The following is a 23,393-nucleotide window of genomic DNA, read 5'->3' on the forward strand; positions in this document are numbered from 1 at the left end:
TGCATGCACACTTCTGCAGATACTTCTTCTTTTGATAAAATACATATTTTGTTATGTGCGAATGGATTTAGATACCTATTAGGTCCAAAAATTACTATATAGCATATATTCAAAACAAAAAACAGCGACAATTTGTTGTTGACAGAGGACAGCTGGACATATAAAGCGTCCCATTACCTTCAGTAGCTTAGGGCCTCATCAAACTTAAATCCGGCTCTGTTTAAGAGAGATTTCAGAGCTGTCTCTCTGCACTTTCCTTCTCAACCTTCCATTACTTCCCTTTCCCCGCCCACTTCGAACGCTGGGACACCGCCCTGAAGTCTCAACGTTCCACAACTCCCCCGCTGCCGGCGCGCCGATTGGCTCCCGCGACGTTCCGAGTCCCCCCTTTCGGCCAATCCGAGCTCTCCCGCGCGTTACGCAAAGGAAGACGGTGAGCTCACTGCCCGGGAAGGTTTGAAATTTACAAGGAAAGGCTTGTTTGGCCGCTTGGCTGTCGTTGAGGGTTGAAGTTGCGGCGACCCGGGCCGGGTGAAGGAGGAGTTGATGGCTGATCCGGCGCCCGAATCGTTGACGCCGCCGCCGCTGGAAGGGGCAGCGATGGAGACCGAGGCCTCGGATGCCCCAGCGAGAGGGGAGGAAGCGAATGAGAACCGACCAGGCGAGACGGTGAAGGGCGCTGTGATACTGGAGAAGGAAGCAGGGGAAACGGAAGAAGGGCGTGATGGACGGGGAGAGGAGCCCCTGGAGCCCGCTCCAGAAAACCCTAAACTAGGTAAACAAGTGGTTTGTTTGTTTGTTTGTTTGTTTATCTTCTGCCTCCTTCAACAAATCTCATTATTGTGTACTTGTTTTAAATCCTTTAATTTGATTACTCACATTGGGATTTTTATTTTCCAAACTAAGCTGTATTACAAAAGTACAATATTGATCACAGTGTAGCTATAAATTTATGCCACTCCCTCCATGAACAGTTTTCCAGGATTTAGATGAAATTTCTTTGAAACACAATCCATTCTATGAGTAGGATTAAGTATCTTCTGTTAATATATTTGTTCTACTACAATATCTAGTTCTATTTTTTTCCTTTACTGTGTTCATTGTTTCCCATAACATATAACCCCCAAAAATGATGCCTTTAGTTAACTCCACATTTCATTTTTCTTAATTAATCCAACCCTTCTTCAGTTGATCCTGTTTTCCCTTTAAAAAGACCAAACCATTTTATCTGTAGTAGGAGTTGACTTTGGTTACCTTTTTTTACATTTTCCATGCCACTGTTCCTTCCAAAGAACTTGGCTTGGTGCAAATCCTGTTGTTGTTGTTGTTTTGTAACAACCACCTTGTTAGGTAGGTTAACCTGAGAGGCTGTTGCAGTGACCCCTCTGAACAAAGCCTCTTTTCCTAAACATAATGCTGTCAGCAAAACATATTGTGTGAATGCATTTGGAATACTGCATACAGTTCTGATTGGCTCACCTCAGAATAGTATAGATGTAGAGCTGGAAAAAAAATGATCAAAGAGATGAAGTGACACCTCTATGACTAAAGGTTACAGCGTTGGGGATTTTTTTAGTTTAGAGAAAAGGTGAGCAAGAGTTGACACGATAGAAGTTCATAAAATTATGCATGGCATGAAAAAGTGTATGTGTGTGTGTATATATATGTATATATATATATACACACACTTTTCTGTCTCATGAAACTCTAGAACTTGTAGACACCCAATGAAGCCGAATGTTGGAAGATTCGGCACAGATAAAATAATTTCTTTATGCAGCACATGGTTAAAATGTAGTGCTTGCTCCACAGGAGGTAGCGATGGCCAACTTGGATAGTTTTAAAGGGGGATTGGACATATTTATGAAGGAGAAGGCTATTACGAGCTATAATAGTTATCTCTCTCCCCCCCCCCCCCCGGTCATGCCCCTGAATACTAGTGGCTGGGAGTTGCAGGAGGGCAGAGTGCCCCTGTGGCCCCTTGCAGGCTTCCCATTGTGGCCACTGTGAGAACAGGATGCTGGACAAGATGGGCCACTGCTCTTCTTATGTCCTTACACTGGGACCCCTGAACCTGAAGGTACCTATACTTCTCCCCATATGAACCCACCGAGGCCTTAAAATCAGCAACCCAGCAACATCTGGAGCACAACTGGGAATTAGGCCTTGCACTTTAGTAAAAAGGCATTATGGGTGTGCTAAAAGTGACCAGTGTTTTAATGCATCACAAGTTTCCTATATGTTCTGTGTGGAACTTCAAAATATTTAAGTAGCACGTAGCTATTTGGAGCCATGTTTTGTTTTTTAAAGGCTTCATCTGATGTGTTCGAGAATAAATCCTTTGGATGTATGATTTCTCTCTCTCTCTCTCTCTCAGACGAGGGCGGAGAAAGCGATAGTGATTGCAGCAGCTGCAGCGATTATGGGAGTCATGGCAAGCCAGGGACCTCCTTGCAAAGGCTCGTGCCAGAGAGGAATGTCCTCTTCCCAGACACTTTCCAGACAAACAACCTCCTGTTCTATGAGCGGTTTAAGACCTATCAGGACTACATGTTGGGTGAGTAGCCTCTTGGCTTCTGAGGCCGTGCTCTTGATATCGGCGTTCCAGATTTACAGTTTTTCATATTTGTCAATTTATTTACACCTTGCCCGTTTAAGGCGCAAACCGTCACAAGGTGGCTTACAGAATGACCAACAAATTAATAAGCATGAAAACTGGTGTGTTCAAATGGCAGCAGCTACAACATTACACCAGCAGAGTCAATAAAACCAGGCACGAGAGCAGCAGCAGCAGCAAGTCTGCTTTCAAATGAGGGTTGTGCGGGGGTTGAATTCTGTTTATTGCCATTTCAGCACAGATTAATATCACAGTTAAGCTGCAAGTTCAAACCTGCGTCTGAGTTAACTACAGGCCAGGGATTCTACCAGTTGAGCGTTTCCCCCCTTTAAAATCCTGCTGGGATTCAGGCACCATTTCTGAGCTGCAAATCACCCAGTGATTCACCAGTAGATTCCAACCTCTTATCTTCTCTCTGCCCAAATGGAAACTATAGCCCATTGTTGCAAGCCTTTCTCTCCTAGGAGGTATTTGTGTGGGTTTGCAGAAGATGGTGAACCCCTCCGAGTTTCCACATGGTCTATCTTGCTCAAATTCTTGCAGCTAGCGAAAGGGGGTTGGGGACTTGTAGCTTCTCCAGATTTCATGGTCTCCAACCCTGCTCATGACCACCAGTGGTCAGGGAAGATGGGAGCTGGAGTCCTGCAGCACTTGAAATGCCTTGGGTTTCCTAACCCTGGCCTGTTGGCTTCCTTAATGTTTCCCAGTAACAGCTGAGCAGTTCTCATTGTATCTCTTTGTGCTTTGAAAGTGCTCACCTAAAGTGACTTCTTTTCATTTGTTTTCCGTCTGCTGTGCTCACAAAGGCATTCAGGGCATTGCCTGTGTATTTTCTGATGTGTGGATGTGTGTAATCTCTCCCCCCCCCCAAATTTGATTTCCAGCTGACTGCAAAGCCTCGGAGGTCCAAGAATACACAGCATCGTATTTGGAGAAGGTCCTTGAGCCATCTGGGTGGCAGGCAATTTGGCACACCAGCGTGTTTGAGGTCCTGGTTGAAGTAAGTGCTGCTAGGCAGCCCAGAGGCTTGGTTCCACGTGAACCATTGACAGAGCTGGGTGTTTAGATGCTTGCCTTGTGCTAGGGGGATCGCTTGCGTTGCATGACCCACTATAACAAAATAAAAATTCAAAACACTACCCATTTGCACGTTTACTCAAAATCCAATGAAAAACATTTAATTAATTCAGCACCATTGATGATTTTGATCCAGTGGTACCAGCTTTTCACAGTCTCCTTTTAAATAATATATTTTTTTCAATATAGAAAATTACATTTGTTACTCAACAATTATATAACGACAGTTATATATACCTCCAGCATCGCCCTGCAACCCGCTTGCCTCTTAGCACCCCACTAGGTATTCCCTCCATCCCCCCAGGTGGCAGTACCACCCCTTTTGGGAGCTACTGTTTTTAACAGGGTGTTTTAATTGATGTAATCCGCCCTGGGATGTTACAGTGAAGGACTAGGGCCCTGTAGGACTTGATCTCCTTCCGCAGGGCCTGTAAGACAGAGTTATTCCACCTGGCCTTCAATTTAGCCTGATCCCCTTTTCCTTTTTCCCTTCCCTTTTTATGAAGAAACCCTTCTGGGTCCCTACATTAAAACTCTTCCCTGGTCTCCTGCTGCTGGCCTTAGCAGGACTAACTTGGCCAGTTACATTGATGCTACATTGATGTTGTATTTTATGCTGTTTTTAAGTTGGCTTAAAGTCGTTTTTAATCAATGTTTTATATTTGTTGTTAGCCGCCCTGAGCCCGGTTTCTGAGCTGGGAAGGGTGGAGTATAAATAAAAATTTATTGTTATTATTATTACTCTCTTCTGGAGCAGCAGAAAACAAGCTTGTTGTTATTAATAATATTATTAATACTATTATTAATACATTGAGTTTTTTTGGCGGGTCTTTAAAGCCATCCTCCTGCCCCCAGATGGCGCTGCGCAGACCATGAACGTGCCTCTTCTTGCCTCTCTTTTTAACACAACAGGTTGTTGACGTGGATTACTCTGCTCTGAAGGCGGTGGTGCGCCTCTGTGAGCCTTTCCTGTGCGAGACTCGCGGGGGTGATGCCTTCACTCAGGAGTGTATGCAGGAGCTTTTAGAACTGAAGGCGCAGCGGCTGCCGTTGTGGGAGTTGTGGGTTGTCTTTGACGAGTCGGGGGAATTGGACCACACCGCACTGGCTGTTGAGCACGTCAGGTAAGATGACATCGCCTGCCTATACTGGGGACCCGCTTGCCCATGGCTTGGCCTGGACCCAACATGATGGACATTTATGAAAGAGAGAGAAGTTTTCTCTTTCATAGCGCTAGAACTCATGGACATCCAATGAAGCTGAATGTTGGAAGGTTCAGGCAAAATAAAGCACTTCTTCATGCAATGCATAGTTAAACTGTGGAACTCAATGCCACAGGAGGTGGTGATAGCCATCTACTTGGATGGCTTTAAAAGAGGGTTGGGCAAATTTATGGAAGAAAGTTCTTCCAAAGGCTGCTAGCCAAGATGGCTATGCCCTGCCTCCATGGTTGGAGGCTGCAATGCTTCTGAATGCCAGTTGCTGGAAACCACAGAAGTATTTTTGTCCTGCTTTCCCATAGGGATCTGGTCGGCCACTGCAAAAACAGGATACAGGGCTAGATGGGCCACTGTCTTGATCCAGCAGGCTCTTCCTTGACATCCTTAACATTTCCCCCTCTTTGTTTTTGAAGGTTTTTCTACAAGCACATCTGGCGGAGCTGGGATGAAGAGGACGACGACGACTTCGATTATTTTGTCAGATGTGTTGAACCTCGGCTCAGGCTGTAGGTCCCTCTTTAAAACATTTCTGAGCTTGGGGGTCGACTGTAGCTAAGCAGCTTCTGCTCCCAACTCCAAATGTTGTATTGTAAATGTGCTTGTGACAGTGAATCTTCCCACGTAGTTTTGGCGCAGTGTTGGGTGTCCTGGCTGGGAATGTTCAGTTGCTTGGGCAACAAACCCACTTGCAGTCCAGCTCCTGTGAGGGAAGGGGAAGTTGTCAGCTTGGCTGAGTTTGAAACCTTATTGGCGAGGATGGGGAACTGGGAAGGTCCCAAGAAGTATGTGGAGCTAAGAGGCAAAAAAACGGCGCAGAGGAGGAACACATAGGAAGTGTATGTGGAGAATGAAGCGAGGCTTGAAGAGATGGGGAACTGAGTTGAGAGGTTAACTGGAGAGCGAGCTCTGAAGAAACACCAGCACAATACTGGGGCCTGGGGCCACCCAATGAAGGTGTATAGGAGAAGCTTACAGGACAAGTAAGAAGAAATACTTTGGTCGGTGCTTAGTTGGACTATGTAATTCACTGCCGCAACACTTAGAGATGACTTCAAATTGGCACCAGACAGATCGGTGGAGGAAAATGCTGTCGATGACTCTATACTAGTCATGATGGCTATACAGTATACTAGGGCTGTGCATTGGTTTTTTGTGTCCCCCGAACAACAAGGCAAATCGGGGTGATTTGGGTCAGGCTCTCACGTTCCCGAGTCGGATAGCGCGGTTAGCAAGCTGTCTCAAATTGCATCCTGGACTGTCTAAGCTTCTGAGCCGTTCTGTGGCTTTGGCTGCCTCAGAACGTAAACACGCAACTCCCTGACCCCTCCACTTTAGTTCCAAAAACATTGCCGTGGAATGAAAAGTAACCTTGGGGACAGTTCTAGGGGCGTTTTCTAAATTATATCACATGCATAGGGTCACTTTACCTCTAGGTGGTGCTGTAACACCAACAGTAGGATTTTATAGGCAAGAGCCACTTGGAGGAGTTATGCCCAAATTAAAATAAAATTGGGTGTTCTGAGTTTCCCTGCAGTGGGCCAGGGCTGCATGATAGACTTAAAACAGGGTTTTATCCTCTTTCTCCTCCCCCCTTTTTTTGGCTAAGTCCATCTTAAAAATTACCCACTTCCCCACCTGCTTCTTGCTTCACAATTCTCTTTTGCTCTGAAATATTTTACCGTTCCATTTCTGGTGCACCTTTCCCTCTGGTCACCAACCCTCAGAGCCTAACATACCTCACAACAACCCTGTGAGGTATGTTAGGCTGTGAGGGTTGGTGCCTGGCCCAGTGATCACCCAGTGATCTTTTTAGCAGAGGAGGAGATTTGAACCCTGGTCCCCCCGGTCCTAGCCCAGCAACTCTCCCCACTACACCACACTGGCTCCAAAGTATCGCAGGCCATATTCCGAACCAAGCCTTAAGAAGAAGAACGGCTGAGGGAGCTGGGTATATTTAGCCTGGAGAAGAGTTCCTGGTGATATGTTAGCCCTCTTCAGATATCTGAAGGGCTGTCATGCGGAAGGTGGAGGAAGATTGTTTTCCTCTGCTCTGGAGGGCAGAATCCGAACCAGTGAATTCAAATGACCAGAAAGGAGAGCCTGACTAAGCATGAGGAGGAACTTTTTGACCGTAAGGCCATGGAGCAGACTCCCTTGGCAGGCGGTGAGCAATCCTTCACTGGAGGTGTTTAAACAGGGGTTGGGGGGCCACCTGTCAGAGATTCATTAGCTGTGATTTCTGCATTGCAGAGGGTTGGACTAGATGAGCCCTGGGTGTACCTTCCAACCCTAGATTTTTATGATTCCAAGGTGCTACTAGACTCTGGGTTGTGGGGGTCCCCCCTCCCCTTCAGCAGACTACCCTAGCTGTTCCTCCTGGGATTTTTTTTTAATTCTGGCTTCCTTCGTGCAACATTTGATTCTTGCGCCTCTTCCCCCCCCAATCGATGATGTCCTAATTTTGAATTCCAGGTACTATGACATTGCAGAAGACCGTGTCCCTTCCGCACTGGTGGCAGACTACCACGGCCTTCTCTCCCAGTGTGAAGAGCTCTACCGCCGGTTTCTAGACCTCAGGAACAGCCTCGCAAGTAGTGATTCCGACACCGAAGCAGAGAACGTCTCCGTGGTGGAAGGGATGAAACTCTACAACAGGGTAGAGCACCTGAAACAAAGGTTGAAGCTGATTGAAAACCCTCTTTTGAGGTAATGCAAAAATGCATTTTCATTTTAATTGGATTTTTTTTTACTGCCTTTTGAATAATAAAAACAACAACAACAAAGCAGTAGGGTTTAGTGACCAGGGTTGCATTTGGGATCTTGGAAGGTCTTTTCTTTCTGGATTCAGTCCAACCATGGATTAATCTGGGTGGCTTTGCCCAGTCTTGGGGCCAAGACAGACAATATTTTAAACATGTGATTGCATGTTTAATCTGTCCCCCCCCCCTTTAAAAATAGCTTGTGTGAGAGGGTGGGTGGGGTAAGCTATCAGGACCATGGGGAGGGGGCTTAACCCTTTCTTTCCCACACTGTCTTCCATTCTGCTGGGATACTGGTAAAATGGCCACATTCCTCCAAGAACAAGTAACTGCTTGGGAGTGGGAGTCCCACCTCCTTCCCCCCCATGTCTAAAAATGATTAGACAAATTCACAGACAATAAGGCTTGCAGTGGCTACTTGCCGTGATCGCTATGCTCTGTCTCCACAATAAGAGGCCATCATGTTTCTGAATCCCAGTTGCTGGAAGCCACAGTGGGGACAATGCCCTTGTGCTCAAATCCTGCTTGCTGGTTTCCTCACAGGCATCTGGTTGGCAACTATGAGAACAGGATGCTGGCCTGATCCAGCAGGTGGTTCTTACGTTCTCATGGTGCCATTGTTGACTGATGGGAATTGTTGTTGTTGTGTAGTCGTTTAGTCGTGTCCGACTCTTCGTGACCCAATGGACCATAGCATGGGTTAATCCTGAACTCTACCTTCCCCACATACGATTGTCCTGATCCTGATTTGTGTGGGGTGTGTGTCCTCTATTTTTACAAGAGGAAATATGTTCTGTACAATTCTTCGTTTGGATGTAACGTCCATCTAGGAACTGAACGTGCTTAAGGAAGGGTCTCTCTTTTTTGCAGGTATGTGTTTGGCTACCAGAAGCACGCTCGCCTCCAGGCGAGGGGAGTGCGCCCCTCGGGCACCACCGTCACCCATATTGTGTCTGCCACCATGATGTCAAGCTTGCTGCAGTGTCTCCTTAGGGATAAATTTTCTCCAGAGTATTGTAATGAAGAAATGGAAATACAGGTATAGTAGTCCAGGGTTGTTTGGTATGTTGTTGTTGTTGTTGTTTTGCCTGGATCACAGAATCATAGAATTGTAGAGTTGGAAGGGACCCTGAAGATCATCCAATGCAGGAATATGCAAACCCATACAGGGATTGAACCTCCAACCTTGGCGTTATCTGCACCATGCTCTAACCAACTGAGCTATCCAGGCTGAAAACTTTGCTGTAGGGAAGCAGCGCTTTCTTGACAAATGGGGAAGTTGCAGTTGGAAGTGGTGACTGCATGCTGTAGGTCAGGCATCCCCAAACCTCGGCCCTCCAGATGTTTTGGACTACAATTCCCATCTTCCCCGACCACTGGTCCTGTTAGCTAGGGGTCATGGGAGTTGTAGGCAAAAACATCTGGAGGGCCACAGTTTGGGGGTGCCTGCTGTAGGCTGTGCATCCATGAATTAACATTATTTATTGCAGAATTAAAATTTCTGAAAAGAGACAGAGTTTTTAGGTAGCGTCCAATGTTCCTAGACTACAACTCCCATCATTCCCAGCCAGAATGGCTGATGGGAGCTGTAATCCGTCAACAACATCTCAAGGCCACCAGGTTGGTGAAGGCTGGAGCATGGCATTGACTTGGTTAGCCATCTTCCCATTTTCATGTGATTTTTCCTGGTAACGGATTGATGGAGAGAACCTTCCAGCTATTGCTGGACTACCCCTCCCATCGTCCTTGGCCCTTCCACATCATCTCAGTGGCCAAAACTTTCCCACCCCTGCCGCAATGTCCTGGGCACATGTCCTCTAAAACTGTGAAGACCTGGAATGGAGAGAAGGTCTGAGTCCTCTCCCAGCATCTGAACGTTGCTTTTGATGGTATCTCTTTCCTCTTCCTCAGTTCCACAGCGACCCGCTGTCTGCTATGAACGCCTGCTATGCAGGGGACAGGATCGTGGTTTGCCCTGGTCACTACATTGTGGAGGGCACCTTGTGTGTCGCCGACAGCATTGAACTAGAAGGTTAGAGCTTGTGTTTGTTAAAAGTCTTGCTGGGTTTTCCTCCTCCTCTCTGAAACCAGGAGTGGGGGAACCTGGACTCCAACTCCCAATCAGCCTCAGCCAGTATGGGTTCAGCCAATATGGGACTTCAATCCCAGGAGAAATTGGGTAGGGAGAAGTATTTCTCATTTTAAAACTCGCGGACATCCACGAAGCTGAATGTTGGAAGGTTCAGGACAAATAAAGGACAGGAAGAACTTCTTTATGCAGTACATAGTTTAACCGTGGAACTCAGTCCCATAGGAGGCAGGTACGGCCACAGACTTAGATGGCTTTAAAAGAGGATTAATCAAATTTATGGAGGAGGAGAGGGCGATTGATGGCTTCTAGCTATGATGGTTAGGCTCAGCCTCCACAGATGGAGGCAACAATGCTTCTGAATACCAGTTGCTGGAAACCACAGGAGGGGAGGGGGATCTTGTGCTGGAATCCGCCTTCTGGATTTCCCACAGGTGCCTGGTTGGCCACCGTGAGATCAGGATGCTGAACTAGATGGCCCATTGGCCTGATCCAGCAGGCTCTTCTTATGTGAGCCAGATATTTGCCCTCAAAGGGGTGGGAGAGGAGACTGTACAATGGGGCTTATGCATGTGTAGGTCTTTAGGTGGAGTAGCTGTCTAACATGTTCCGCACATCGTGGAGGAAGGGTCATGTCTGAGGGAGAAGCACCCCTTTCCGGTTAAGTCAGTGGGCCTGTCTCCTTGTTCTGTATAGAAATTTAATGGATAAAATATAGGAAGAGACCCCTGTTCTATAGCAATAAGAGCTATGGTGATCAGTCAATCCTCTTAGCTCTGTTGCTATTCCTTCATGTTCTGATATTTCACCGGCACCGGCAGGACTTTCTGAAGCTTATCTCCATAGCTAGCCACCCTCATCCAGGAACATGGGTCCAAAATGAAATGCTTATTTATTTGTAAAAAACATTTATATACCGCTGTGTCATTAAAATAACCAAAGCAGTTTACGGCGTTAAAAACATAAAACTAAAAACAAACATCAATTAACCATGGTAGAGGGATGTATCCTTAATTGCTTGCATAGGCCTGGGGGAATAGAAAAAAGTTTTCAGTAGGCGTATAAAAGTTGGCACAGAAGCCGCCTGCTGAATCTCTAGTGGCAGAGAGTTCCACAGGACTGGACCGATGGCACTAAAGGCTTGGTTCCTTGTTTTCAAACGAGCCGCGCCAACTCAGGAACGACCATCGACGCTCCTGACCGAGCTTGGATATATAAGGGTTCTTTCAGGCGTTCCTGGAAATACTTCTGTCTTGTTTTGGAGAAACAGGCTCAACCCCCTTTTTGTTTCCACCATGTAACTCTCCCCCTGGACTTTCTTCACTGCGGACAACTCCACCTCCCTTAAGTTTGCCAAAAGAACTTGGGGTCTGCTGTGCGGTTGTTAGCATAATAGGCTGTACGTTGCTGTGGGGCTTATGTTGCAGTCGCTATCTTTCTCTTGTCAAAAGTCTTTAGTAGAGAAAGAGCCGAAGGTTTAATTTCCTGCTGTTCAGACTCTTTCCACCCCCCGCTCTTGCCGGCCTCCTTTTTAAAAAAACAAACCAAAACCATAACCCAACAACTTTTGCTTCTTTATTTTTATGACAATGATTTTCTTTTTCTCCCAGTCTTTCTCGAATGTTTGATTTATATAGATATGCACGCCAGTGTGTGGTACCCCTGCAGGACAGAGGCTTTCAATAAATTTCTTTATCAGTAGGAGTGAGAATAAGATGGCTCGGGAACTCGGGGTGGTATTTATGACAAATCGCATCCTATCAAGAGAGGTCAGGCGAATGTGAGCAAGCAAATTAAAGCGTACTAGACCAGACATCGCCACGAGCTTTTAAGGAACAAAAGCCGACATCTAGTTTATTCATCGAGTCGACGCTTCTGATTGAACAAGTGCCAGGAAGTCTTATTGCTTGTCGTTTGATAGATCTGCTTTTTCCTTCTTTGGAAGCTGTGAAAAATAAAAGCGCTGGGTGGCATTTTAGCAACGTGGTCTGTTAATGATGTTGGATGGGTGTTAATGATAAGGGAGGAGTATCTCTCTCTCTCTTTGTGTGTGTGTGTGTTTGTATGGACCAATTTGAGCCATTGAGTGTTGCTGTTGGTGCATGGCATACAGCGGTGTAGTGGCAAATCCAGGCGGGCAGGGTCCTTTCCTGATAGTCATGGCTACACCCCTTCCAAGATTATACTTCCTACAATTATATAATCTTACAAGATAATAACAAGATACAATACAAATACAAATACAAATACAAGATAATAACAGGGGATGCATTGCAACCGTCGGTGCAGATCTCCATGTGTTGCCGTGCACCCAGACCTGCAATTTCCTGTGCAGTTACGTGGGCAAATCACCTGGAGTGCTCTAATACCGTATCTTCTTTTGAAGTCCCATCATACAGTACAGAACCTGCACATGCCCTTCCCTTGTAATGAAAGCAACTTGTGTTTCCAATTTTCCTATGTGCTTCGCTTTGGAGCATTTGGGAACAACTCCTTTGTGTTCTCCCCTTGTGACTTCTCCAGAGCTGACCCTAGGAGCCGATCCTCGGTGGCTGACTCCGCCTCCTTCGCTGTGATTGGCTCCAGTTAGCCCAAAGGGTGAGATAATGTATTTTCAGTGGCTAAAAAGCTCCCTTTCCAAGCTGATTGGTTGGCTCTAGGACAGGCATCCCCAAACTTTGGCCCTCCAGATGTTTTGGACTACAATTCCCATCTTCCCTGACCACTGGTCTTGTTAGCTAGGGATCATGGGAGTTGTAGGCCAAAACATTTGGAGGGCCGCAGTTTGGGGATGCCTGCTCTAGGACAATGTAGGGCAGGGGGCCCTGCTACAGAAATAGTAATGGGACTTTAACACACACTCCCAATGACCCCACGGCTTTACACTAATGGTAGCACGGACTCCTTTTTGGAAAGGGAGCGGTAGCTTTACTGATAAATTGATCCAAGACTTTAAAAGTGAGCCCACCAATGCGTGCTCCTGTCAACCGCACCAAAAATTGTTGTCAAACGAACGTATTTGTATCTGTATGTTGATGTATGGGACCGGTTCACACTTAATGGGAAACCGTGGATTCCTGCCACATGAATGAGCCTTGGGCAGCCCCTTGGGAAGAAACTGGGAACTGAAGCCACTTAAAATTGTAGAGTTGGAAGGGACCATGAGGGTCATCCAGTCCAGCCCCCTGCCAATGCAGGAATCTTGTCCCCAAAGTGAGTCTCAAACCCATGGCGCTGAGTTTAAGAGTCTCATGCTCTACCGACTGAGCTATCTCCGCAGCTAACGTCGCTGCTTTGCACGGACTAGAGTTTGAAGCAAACCACAGTTTCCCAAGTTTGGACTTCAAAGGAAACAGTGATTTAGTTAAAAGTGGGTGTTCCCAATCTCCTCCTTGCTGTGAAAGGAGAGGTGAGGCCAAGACTTGTTGGAAGGTTCGTTCACATAGTGATGTCATGGATTCCCCACTACATTTGAACTAGTGGAAGTTTAGCACTTATTTCCGTGTAGATTGCTATAAGAGAGAGAGAGAAAAAATCCAGTTGCAATTCCATTAATCCAGGAAAGAGCAAGGAGCAGAGTGACAAAATATGGGGTGGTATATCAGCAAATGGTTCTTCCTGGCCATTTCCGGGGGTGAATCGTAGGGGAACAGAAGTGTGCATGTGTGGAAAGGGTGGGGCAGTAGTGGCATGGCCAGTGTTTAGGGTGACCTGCCAGTATATCAGTAAAACACAACAGCAACCCCACAGTTTCATAATGCAACAGTTCCTGCAGTGTGAAAGGAATGTTACAAATGAGGACAGAAGTGCTAGCATCCTAACTGGGAAACTGCCACAATAAATCCTGTGTCTGAATTCAGCCTTCCTATGGTTCCTAGCGCTTTTCTCATAGAGTTGGAGAACTGTAGAGTTGGAAGGGATTCAAAGGGTCATCTAGTACAACCCAGAACCACAGCTAAAGAGCTACTTTTTAGAAGATTCCTCCTTGCTGGATGTGCCTTGTGAACAAGAGTTCCTGCTCTTTCTTTTTAATTCCAGAAAGGTCTTGTGGCTCTCTAACAGCATTGTTATTATCGCTTGCCTTGTTGTTTGTTCTTGCTAGTGACGAGCCATATTTTTTTTTACATGCTCGTAAATTTCTCTTAAGTGCTTCAGAGCGAGCGACTGGAGAGCTTAGTTAACTCAGCATTGCAGCCTTAAAAAAAGGAGGGGAGGGATATTTGTTGTGTGTGTCATTTAATTAAATGCCGTAGAACTGAGCAGAATGTCCCACCTAAAATGCAGAAGTGTGTAAAAAGGAAGCTGGTTTATTGTTACAGGTATATCACACCTTTTCTCCAAGGAGCTCAAGGTGGTAGATGTGATTCTTCTCCTTTGCTGTCTTATCCCCAAAACAACCCAGTGAGGTAGGTTAGTGCTGAGACTTAGTTACTGGACTGAGGCCACTCTCTGAGCTTTGTAGCCAAGAGCGGGATTTGAACCCCGGTCTCCCAGGCCCTAGTCGGATGCTCTAACTATGTGAGAGACAGTGTGGTGTAGTGGTTAAGAGCGGTGGACTGGGGAACCGGGTTCGTGTCTCCGCTCCTCCACATGCAGCTGCTGGGTGACCTTGGGCTAGTCACACTTCTTTGAAGTCTCTCAGCCCCACTCACCTCACAGAGTGTTTGTTGTGGGAGAGGAAGGGAAAGGAGAATGTTAGCTGCTTTGAGACTCCTTTGGGTAGTGATAAAGCGGGATATCAAATCCAAACTCTTCTTCCTATTCTTCTTCTAACCACTACAGCACATTGGCTAGTGGTGTGGCTGCTATAGGGTGGTAATAATAATAACGATAATTATAATGCTATTATTTATACCCCGCTCATCTGGCTGGGTTTCCCTAGCCAATGTGGGCAGCTTACAGCATATCTAAAAACATAATAAAAACATCAAGCTTTAAAAACCTTCCAATACAGGGCTGCCTTCAGATGTCTTCTAAAAGTTGTGTAATTCTTTATTTCCTTGACGTCTGAGGGGAGGGTGCCACTACTGAGAAGGCCCTCTGCCTGGTCCCTGAGTTTGATGCAACCTGCCAAAACTATTCTTTCCTTCTGCCCCCTGAAACTTTCTCCACAGGCTACGGCTTGCCAGACGACATCGTGATAGAGAAACGAGGGAAGGGGGACGCTTTTGTGGAGTGCACTGCTGCGGACGTGAAAATCTCTAGCGTGAAGCTGGTCCAGCATGATGCTGTGGAGGGCATCTTGAGTAAGTACTTTAAGCTTGCCACCTGGCTTTGGCGTGCCACCCCCTAGCCTGGACTGAGGAACAAAGTGATGGGTGGGGCCCCATTCCTCTTCTGCTGTGCCAACCCTAATAATAGGTGAAATCGACAGTCTAGGATGATTGCCGCAACTTGATCCATGCCTGGATGACTTCTGTTACTACTCGTGTATGTTGGGATTGAAATACCCCAAGATTTTTCTACCTTGGTGGGACTGCCAAAGAGGAGAGGGTTGCCTTCACCCGGCAGGCCAGCATGCAAGGCTCATGATTTGGCTTGCAAATTGCCCAGGCACCACCCCCATTCTTCATTTGTTTTTTTCCCCTTGGTCTTTCCCTTCCTCCTTATCTGAATTTGGGGTGGGGAAGCCCAGATCTGTAATTCCACAGAGGAGTTCTTCTGAATACCAATTCCTGTTTTTTTTTAAATAATAATTTTTATTCAAATTTTCCGAATTAACAAATAAAACAAACAAAACAACATTTTTAACACAGTTCATCTTAAATTCAACCATCTCAATTTGCTCTGCCGAGCTTTGACTTCCCTCCCTCCCTTCCCACGGTTTTCTTATTTACTCCTGTCTTGCACTATTGTCCTAACTTCAGTCAATTCGTAGGATTTATTTCAATCCTGCGAGTGTTTTTAAACTTCTACAGTTTTTCTCCATATAGTCCACAAATTTACTCCAGTCTTTACGGAACTTTGTCTCTCCCTGGTTTCGGATCCTGCATGTCAGTTTTGCTGATTCAGCATAGTCTATCAGTTTCATCTGCCACCGAATACCAATTCCTGTTAACCACCAATTTCCTCTGCTCACAGGCTTCCCATTGGGGCATCTAGTTGGCCACTGTGAGAACAGGATGCTGGACTAGATGAGCCATCGGCCTGATCCAGCAGGCTCTTTTTATGTTCCTAGCCTTTAATGGCAGGGACCCAGTTTAATCCTTAGAAGCATCATATTCCTAACATTATCCCCCTGTATCTGTTGCATCAAAGCACCACCTTATTAGTCCTACTTCTAGTTTCATCTTCTTACCTTTCATCTCTGATTTTATTAATAACCTAGTTCTGCTGTCGCCATTGTGGTTCGCCCTTCAGATGTTTTGGGCTGTGACTCCCATCAACCATGCTGGCAGATGTTGTGCTGGTTGCGGCTGATGGGAGTGGAAATCCAAAGCATTTGGGGGGGGCACCTTGTTGGTCCAGGCTGGTGATCGATGGCCTGTTCCAGAGAGGCGTGTCATAACGTGGATAGTTTACTCACCTCCCATCGTTTGATATCAAAAGTTTAATTTTTAATTTTTGGTTCCCTAATGGGAATCTGGCACCCCTCCACCCCTCTCTGAATTTGACAACAATCTTGTTGGCTCTGCCCTCCTGTCTTCTGGAGCAGGTGATAATTAACACTTCGTCATCGAGAGGTAGATTTGAATAACAAATGTTACATGGGCTAGCAAGACTATTTCAGCACCTTCTACATGTGAAAATATATTCACACACCACGAAAAGAGAGGGTTCTTGGGCCACTGCTGGAGAGAAGTTACTAACTGCATGTCCCTTACGAAGAGTAACTTTCTTTCAAAATTCTGGTTGTTGCGATAAATCAGGCATCCCCAAACTTCGGCCCTCCAGATGTTTTGGACTACAATCCCCATCTCCCCCGACCACTGGTCCTATTAGCTAGGGATCATGGGAGTTGTAGGCAAAAACATCTGGAGGGCCGCAGTTTGGGGGATGCCTGCGATAAATGCTTAATGTGAGGGGAGAGGAGAGAAAGAATTGGAGATCTGGCCTACAAAGGCTTCCTGTTCAGTTCCAGCTTTGCCCCTGCTCCCAAAGGACCTTCTCACCCCACATACACAATTGTTGGTTTGTTTAGAAGATTTTCACCTGCCTCTCAATAGGACGCTTCTCCAAAGTGGGTAGCGACAACTCAAACCACAAAATGCAATCCAACAGAACAACAACAAACCAGTTGAGAAAACGATTCAGCAGGAAAAGTTTCCAGCAGCTAATAAGTGTAGACCTAGTGCAACTTGCAGCGTGGCAATATGTCCTAAAAATAAGCCACTGAAATGTCCCCCCTAAAGATGAATCCATCACTTTAGAACTAATGAATGACAATTTTGCAGTGGACTAGCAACCAAAGGTTATATTGTGAAGAGTTTCTGTCCGTGATGCTTTTGCAAGATACTCCTCTCTGTCCCTCCAACCTCTGGTTTTCCACCCCCCCCCCCTGCACAAAAGACACCTGGGTCTTCTGTTACCTTCTACTGAATCAGGCCACTGGTCCCTCTAGCTCAGGATCCTCAATACAGAATGACAGAGCTCCAGGATTTGACACAGGGGACATTCCCAGACCTACCTGGACGTGCTGGACATAGAACCTGGGACCTTCTGCATGCAAAGCAGATTCTCTACCACTGGGCTTCCCCAGGCTTGCGTGACTCAAACACCCTAGAATTCCTTGCTTGTGTTTGTTGGGGTTCGCCAGGAACCACTTCTAAATCTGGGCTATAAGTGCAGCAGCTCAGAGTGTTCTGCTCTCTCCCTCCCACCCAGGTGTCCATCAAGGGAAGACCACCCTGGAGAACTGCGTGTTGCAGTGCGAGACCACAGGGGTGGCGGTACGAACATCGGCTGAGCTTTTAATGAAAAATTCCGACTTGTACGGTGCTAAGGTAGGAATTGATGCTCTTCTTGCGATTGACAGATGCATTGAAAAGGAAACAAAAGCAGCGTCGGCAGATACGTTTGACGCCGGCTAATAATCCGCTCCTCTTTCAAAAGCACACACGAGGCGCTTCCTCAGATACGCTGGAAAATTACAGAAATTGCAAGAAGATTACAAACAGTTACTGAAATAGGTTTGCCCTTTCAAATCAGTTTATTTAGCATTGTGTGGCGTTACATGGCGGTTGCAACGTGTGGCAGTGCTTTTGAGCAACTTTGTTATTCTGGTTAGAGCAGAATGCGGACCATGCAAACGCCACCCTCGCCAGCCATCCCTCGGCCCTTAGCCTTAACACCGGCTCCCCACAGGGTTGTGTGTTGAGTCCCCTGTTCTATTCCCTCTATACGTATGATTGCACAGCTATCCACTCCAGCAACAAAATCATCAAGTTTGCTGATGACACCACTGTAGTGGGTCTAATTTCGGGGGGGGGGGGATGAGTCTGCCTATCAGGACGAGGTGGAGCGGCTCTGTGTTTGGTGTGGAGATAATAATCTGGTCCTTAATACTGCCAAGACCAAGGAACTACAGGAAGGAACTACAGGTGGACTACAGGATTCAGCTCTTGTATATTGGCGGGGAGGGTGGCTGTATTTAAGTTCTTGGTGTTACCATCGAGCACGGTATGACCTGGAGTGCAAATACCACTACTTTGGTAAAGAAGGCCCAGCAGAGAATATATTCCCTCAGGCTTTTAAAAAAGAACAAGCTGAGTGAGAGACTGCTGGTGTCCTTCTACCGAGGCTCCATAGAGAGCATTCTCACATACTGTACCTGTGCTTGGTTTTCCAGCTGCACAGTCATGGATAGGAAAGTGCTCCAGAAGGTCATAACCACAGCCCAAAAGATTATCGGTCATCCTCTCCCATCTCTGGAAGAACTATACAATTCCCATTGCCTTAAAAAAGCAAATAATATCTTACAAGATTCGTCTCATCCTGGATATAGTCTTTTTGCACCGTTGCCTTCGGGCAAGAGATACAGAACAATAAAATCAAGAATGAATAGATTAAAAAACAAGTTTCTATCCAAGAGCTATAACCACCTTAAATGCTGTAACTAAATAATATGATCTTGGGGAGTTGTGATAGGTGTGTATATATGGCTGTAATTGTGTTGTGTGGCAATGTCCCTCCCTCCCCGTGAGAATAAGACACAAGACACAAATGATAGATTTTAAGTGGGCGAATAAGGCCACAACTTTATTGGTTACGGATGTTGAGCGGTATTGGCTTAGGCATTGGAACCTAACCGACTGTATCTGACACCAACCCGTGTGTTGGAGTCTGGGAGAAATTAGCCACCAGAAAGGAGCCCAGTGATGTACATCTACCGGAACTCCTCCTGTGACCACCGTTGGGGCGTGCCTTACGGCCCTGACCTCTCCAGGTTCAGGACAAAGCTCCGCCCCTGAAAACCTTTAACGGACTACTTCTCCATTTGCTGGGCATGTGATGACGTAACCTGTCCCCCCTCTTCTTTTTATGCAAATTTCCAATGCCTACCACCAAAGCAAAAGTTGTGACGGATTGCTACGAGGTAGGCGAAAAAACCATCTTGGCTAGCCCAAGTGGGAAAAGTCCTACCCGGCCCCTGGCCAACCAGGCGACCAACCGAAGTCCATAGCAGCGTCAGCCTAGCCTAAAGGGTGGGTGGGCGGGTGAACCGATTGCAGGGGCAAAGAGGCTGAGTTCCCGCCTCTGGGCTGTTTTGAAGGAAACAAGCCCCGCCCCCAGCAGACCTCATTGGTCGGCCTGGGGTTGATGGAGGCGGGAATGGCCAATCGCGAAGGGGCTGAGCTCTCAGCCCCCATCGCGAGAGTTCGGTCGAGCCTGCCCACAACACCACCTCCGTCGCAGGCGCAGAAGTGGTTTTTTTCGTTGTACTATGTACAATGACAATAAAGTGTCTGTCTGTCTGTCTGTCTCTGTCTGTCTATCTATCTATCTATCTATCTATCTATCTATCTATCTATCTATCTATCATCTATCTATCTATCTATCTATCTATCTATCTATCTATCTATCTATCATCTATCATCTATCTAATCTATCTCATCGCATACACACTTGAACCGTTGACCAGAGCAAAGTTCATTTGTCGATTATCCAGGAGCCTAGGCCTTATTGATTTCTCCAACAGCCTCTTAGAATTGCCTATTGATTAGCGACATCTCCGTCTCTTAATTGCAGGGTGCCGGTGTAGAAATCTATCCGGGCAGCATGTGTACGTTGATGGGGAACGGCATACACCATTGCAAGGAAGGAATCCTAATAAAAGTGAGTGTCTAAGCAGAATTGGGGTTAGCAGGGCTGCTTCCTACGTTTCTGGTAACATTGGATTGGCAGAACTGTGTGGGCAGAGAGAAGGGCATGGTTTCATGATCTCTCATTGGTTTGAATGTCTCAGGAAGCTGCACATCAGCTGTGGGAAACCTGTGATTCTTCAGATGCAGCTGATCTGGAGTTCCCACCATTGGCCATGCTTGGCTGGGGCTGTTGGGAGGATGCAGCCCAAGAACACCTGGGGGGGGGCACCTCAACCCTGCCATAAACTATGGCTTAGACCAAATTGCACCCTTTTTGCTCCTCCTGGCTCGCTAAGTCACCATCCCTGGCTTAGTGTTATGCTGGGACCTGCTCTTGGTCTCTCCACTGTGGTTTGTTTGAGTGAAGTAAACCATGGTTCTTAGGAAACTGCCCTTGTACAGAATCAGACCACTGGCCCCTCTAGCTCATTATTGTCCACTGTGATCTGATGGGGAGGATCTACTGATTGGACTACACAGCACCTGGCTGTGGTCTAGAAGAGGGCCTTCCTCTCTAGTGGCACCTAGCCTGTGACCTCCCTATTAGACTGCTGCCACTGGAAGTTTAAAACATATTTATTTCATCACATGATCCCCTGACCTTTTCCCCTTTCTAGTGTTGATCTTGTTGTCTGTCTTTGATCTGACAGTTGAGTTTTGTTGAATTTGTTCTTCTTAAATTTTATCCTACATTTTTTATTATTAAATAAAATTATCACAGTAGAGGAAAACAGAGTACAGTCGTACCTTGGATCCCAAACATCCGACGGGGCTTCCGTGGCTTCTGATTGGCTACAGGAGCTTCCTGCAGCCAATCGGAATATGTACTTTGATTTCTGAACATTTTGGAAGTCGAACAGACTTCTGGAACGGATTCCGTTCGACTTCCGAGGTACCACTGTATAAACTTCCTAATAATAAATATATGAAATGAGAATACGAGCGATCTTACCTTCTGGACTGTGGCATGTCTCTCAGCCTTATTCATCCTTGGCTTTTAGGACTTTTTGGAAGAAAATTATGACGTTCCCAGGATAACAATGGTGAACAACGTAATACATAATAACGAAGGGTATGGAGTGGTCCTGGTGAAGCCTACTGTCTCTCCGGATGCCAAAGAGAGCGCTCCAGACAGCTCAGGAGGCACAATCTTAAGTGGCCCAGGTAAGTTGTTAATGAAAGGTAGCTCTATCTGGGCACACAGAAACGGCAGGCAACAATGCCCTGAGACCTGCGGGTATAGGGCAGTATATAAATTCAATAAATTAATAATAAGAATGCCTGTTCTGAACCCCAGGATAAGAGGAGCCATGCTGGATCAGGCCAGTGGCCCACCTAGTCCAGCATCCTGTTCTTACAGTGGCTAACCAGAGAGACCCCAAGGGGAAGCTGCAAGCTGGCCGTGAACACAGAAGCACTCTGCCCTCCTGTAGTTTCCAGCAACTGGCATACAGGAGCCTTGCTGCCTCCAGCCACGGAGGCAGAGCAGAGCCACGATGGCTAGTAGCCCTTCCCATGATGAACTGCTTTGCCTTGGGCCAGGTTGATGCATTCAGAGGGGGCTCTCTTGGCGGTTCCTCCACCCACAGAGGTGTGTTTAGCACCTTCATTATACAGTTACAGGTAGGTAGCCGTGTTGGTCTGAGTCGAAACAAAATAAAAAAAATTCCTTCAGTAGCACCTTAAAGACCAACTAGTTTTTATTTTGGTATGAGCTTTCGTGTGCATGCACACTTCATCAGATACACTGAAACAGAAGTCACCAGACCCTTATGTATATTCAGAGGGTGGGGATGATGGGAATGGGTGATGGGCTGATAGGAGTGGTAAACCCGTTGATGACTGTTAATGACAGCAGCTGTTTTATTACAGAAAAATTTCAGAAACAGACTGGAAAGAGAAGTTGCTGAATTGCAACTCACTAGCAAGCTTAAAACCATGGAGCCACCTGGAATGAACAGAGACATAGGATTCTTATCTCATTATACATGATCAAGCTTTCCTTAGCACCTCAGCCCTTGCTCCCCCCCCCCGCAAGACCAATTGCAGTCATTAACAGTCGTTAACAGTCATCAACAGGTTTACCACTCCTATCAGCCCATCACCCATTCCCATCACCCCCACCCTCTGAATATACATAAGGGTCTGGTGACTTCTGTTTCAGTGTATCTGATGAAGTGTGCATGCACACGAAAGCTCATACCAAAATAAAAACTAGTTGGTCTTTAAGGTGCTACTGAAGGATTTTTTTTTATTTCATTATACAGTTTCAGGAGGATTCTAAAGATGCATATTTTGTTCCTGGATTTTTGACACTTGAAAACATGTACATTTTTGGGTCCTGTCTTATTGTTATGATTCTAAGTTTCAAACTGTTTTTCATATGTGGTGGTCAACGAAATCAATCGTACGTAAGGATTCCACTTAATGTCGTTGTTTCTGGCTTAGATCAAGCGAAGGACGTTCATCCCACGGGCGGCGACCCCATCCCGGCGTGCGAAGATGCACACCAGCAGCTCGGCGGTGGGTGGGAGCCTCACGGAAGGGCAGGCGTTTCTGAGCACACGGAAGGCAATTCTGAAATCGCCAACGAACTTTCCGCCGCATCTCTTAAGAAGAGCCACCTGCGTAAGAAGAGGCTGAGCAACCTGGGCATCACGGAAGCGGACGACAACCTGATGTGTCAGGAGATGTTTGTGTCCATTGTGGGCAACCACTTCAAGCGAAATGGCAAAGGGAGCTTTGGCACATTTCTCTACTAGGTTTCCCTAGTAGAATGGCATTGGAATAATATATAGCCTGGCTGCCGGCTGGCTTGCTGCAGAGGAGCTGAAACTGTTGACATCCATCCCTTAAAAATAATAATTATTATTTGGCTCCATTCCTTGCTTGTGTGTGATTCCGGTGTATTTATTCTCCTATGCAGCACATCTGTTGCACAAATGAAATTTCTACTCCTTTGTGTGAGTTTTGAACCCAGCACTTGAGAGCAAAAGAAAACTTCCCCGTGGAACCTTTTGAATGGATATGCTCTCTTTCTGCTTGCTATACATACATATATATCACTTACTGTATTTATTTCTGATAGAAGACACCTTATTAAAAAATACATTTGAATCTCCAGCTGCAGAGGGGGCTGTTCATAGTAACGTCAAACTGTTGACCTCTTAACCACAGCTGAAAAGAGTGTTTAGCTTCCTGCGTAGTAGTGGTGGTCTATTATTTTCAGCTGTTTTTAAATAAAGCCTTTTTAAAATATATATATTTAGGAAATTGTCCCCCTTCTTTGTTTTGTGCAGAATTCTGTCCCTTTCAATAAACATTATA

General features: G+C 46.2%; 1 protein-coding gene across 1 annotated transcript; it reads left to right on the forward strand.

The window, feature by feature from the left end:
• The first annotated feature begins 481 nt into the window (after window positions 1-481).
• SHCBP1 (SHC binding and spindle associated 1) lies at window positions 482-23,393 on the forward strand. Its single transcript, XM_035118792.2, has 13 exons — window positions 482-775; window positions 2,378-2,557; window positions 3,502-3,617; window positions 4,607-4,818; window positions 5,328-5,420; window positions 7,387-7,620; window positions 8,544-8,712; window positions 9,585-9,705; window positions 14,877-15,008; window positions 17,587-17,705; window positions 19,951-20,037; window positions 21,068-21,230; window positions 22,515-23,393. Exons 1-13 carry the CDS (start codon window positions 547-549, stop codon window positions 22,826-22,828), a joined length of 2,169 nt encoding a protein of 722 aa, XP_034974683.1. The 5' UTR covers window positions 482-546; the 3' UTR covers window positions 22,829-23,393.

The sequence above is a fragment of the Zootoca vivipara genome, chromosome 6 (assembly GCF_963506605.1).
Source record: "Zootoca vivipara chromosome 6, rZooViv1.1, whole genome shotgun sequence".
In the NCBI taxonomy this organism is placed as follows: Eukaryota; Metazoa; Chordata; class Lepidosauria; order Squamata; family Lacertidae; genus Zootoca; species Zootoca vivipara.

What these genes read in the sequence shown, in the direction of transcription:
- SHCBP1 (XM_035118792.2), top strand. Translation starts at nt 547, where the DNA reads ATGGCTGATCCGGCGCCCGAATCGTTGACGCCGCCGCCGCTGGAAGGG. An exon ending in CTGGCTGTTGAGCACGTCAG is followed by an intron (nt 4,819 to 5,327) that starts GTAAGATGACAT and finishes TTGTTTTTGAAG; the next exon opens with GTTTTTCTACAAGCACATCT. An exon ending in CGACAGCATTGAACTAGAAG is followed by an intron (nt 9,706 to 14,876) that starts GTTAGAGCTTGT and finishes CTTTCTCCACAG; the next exon opens with GCTACGGCTTGCCAGACGAC.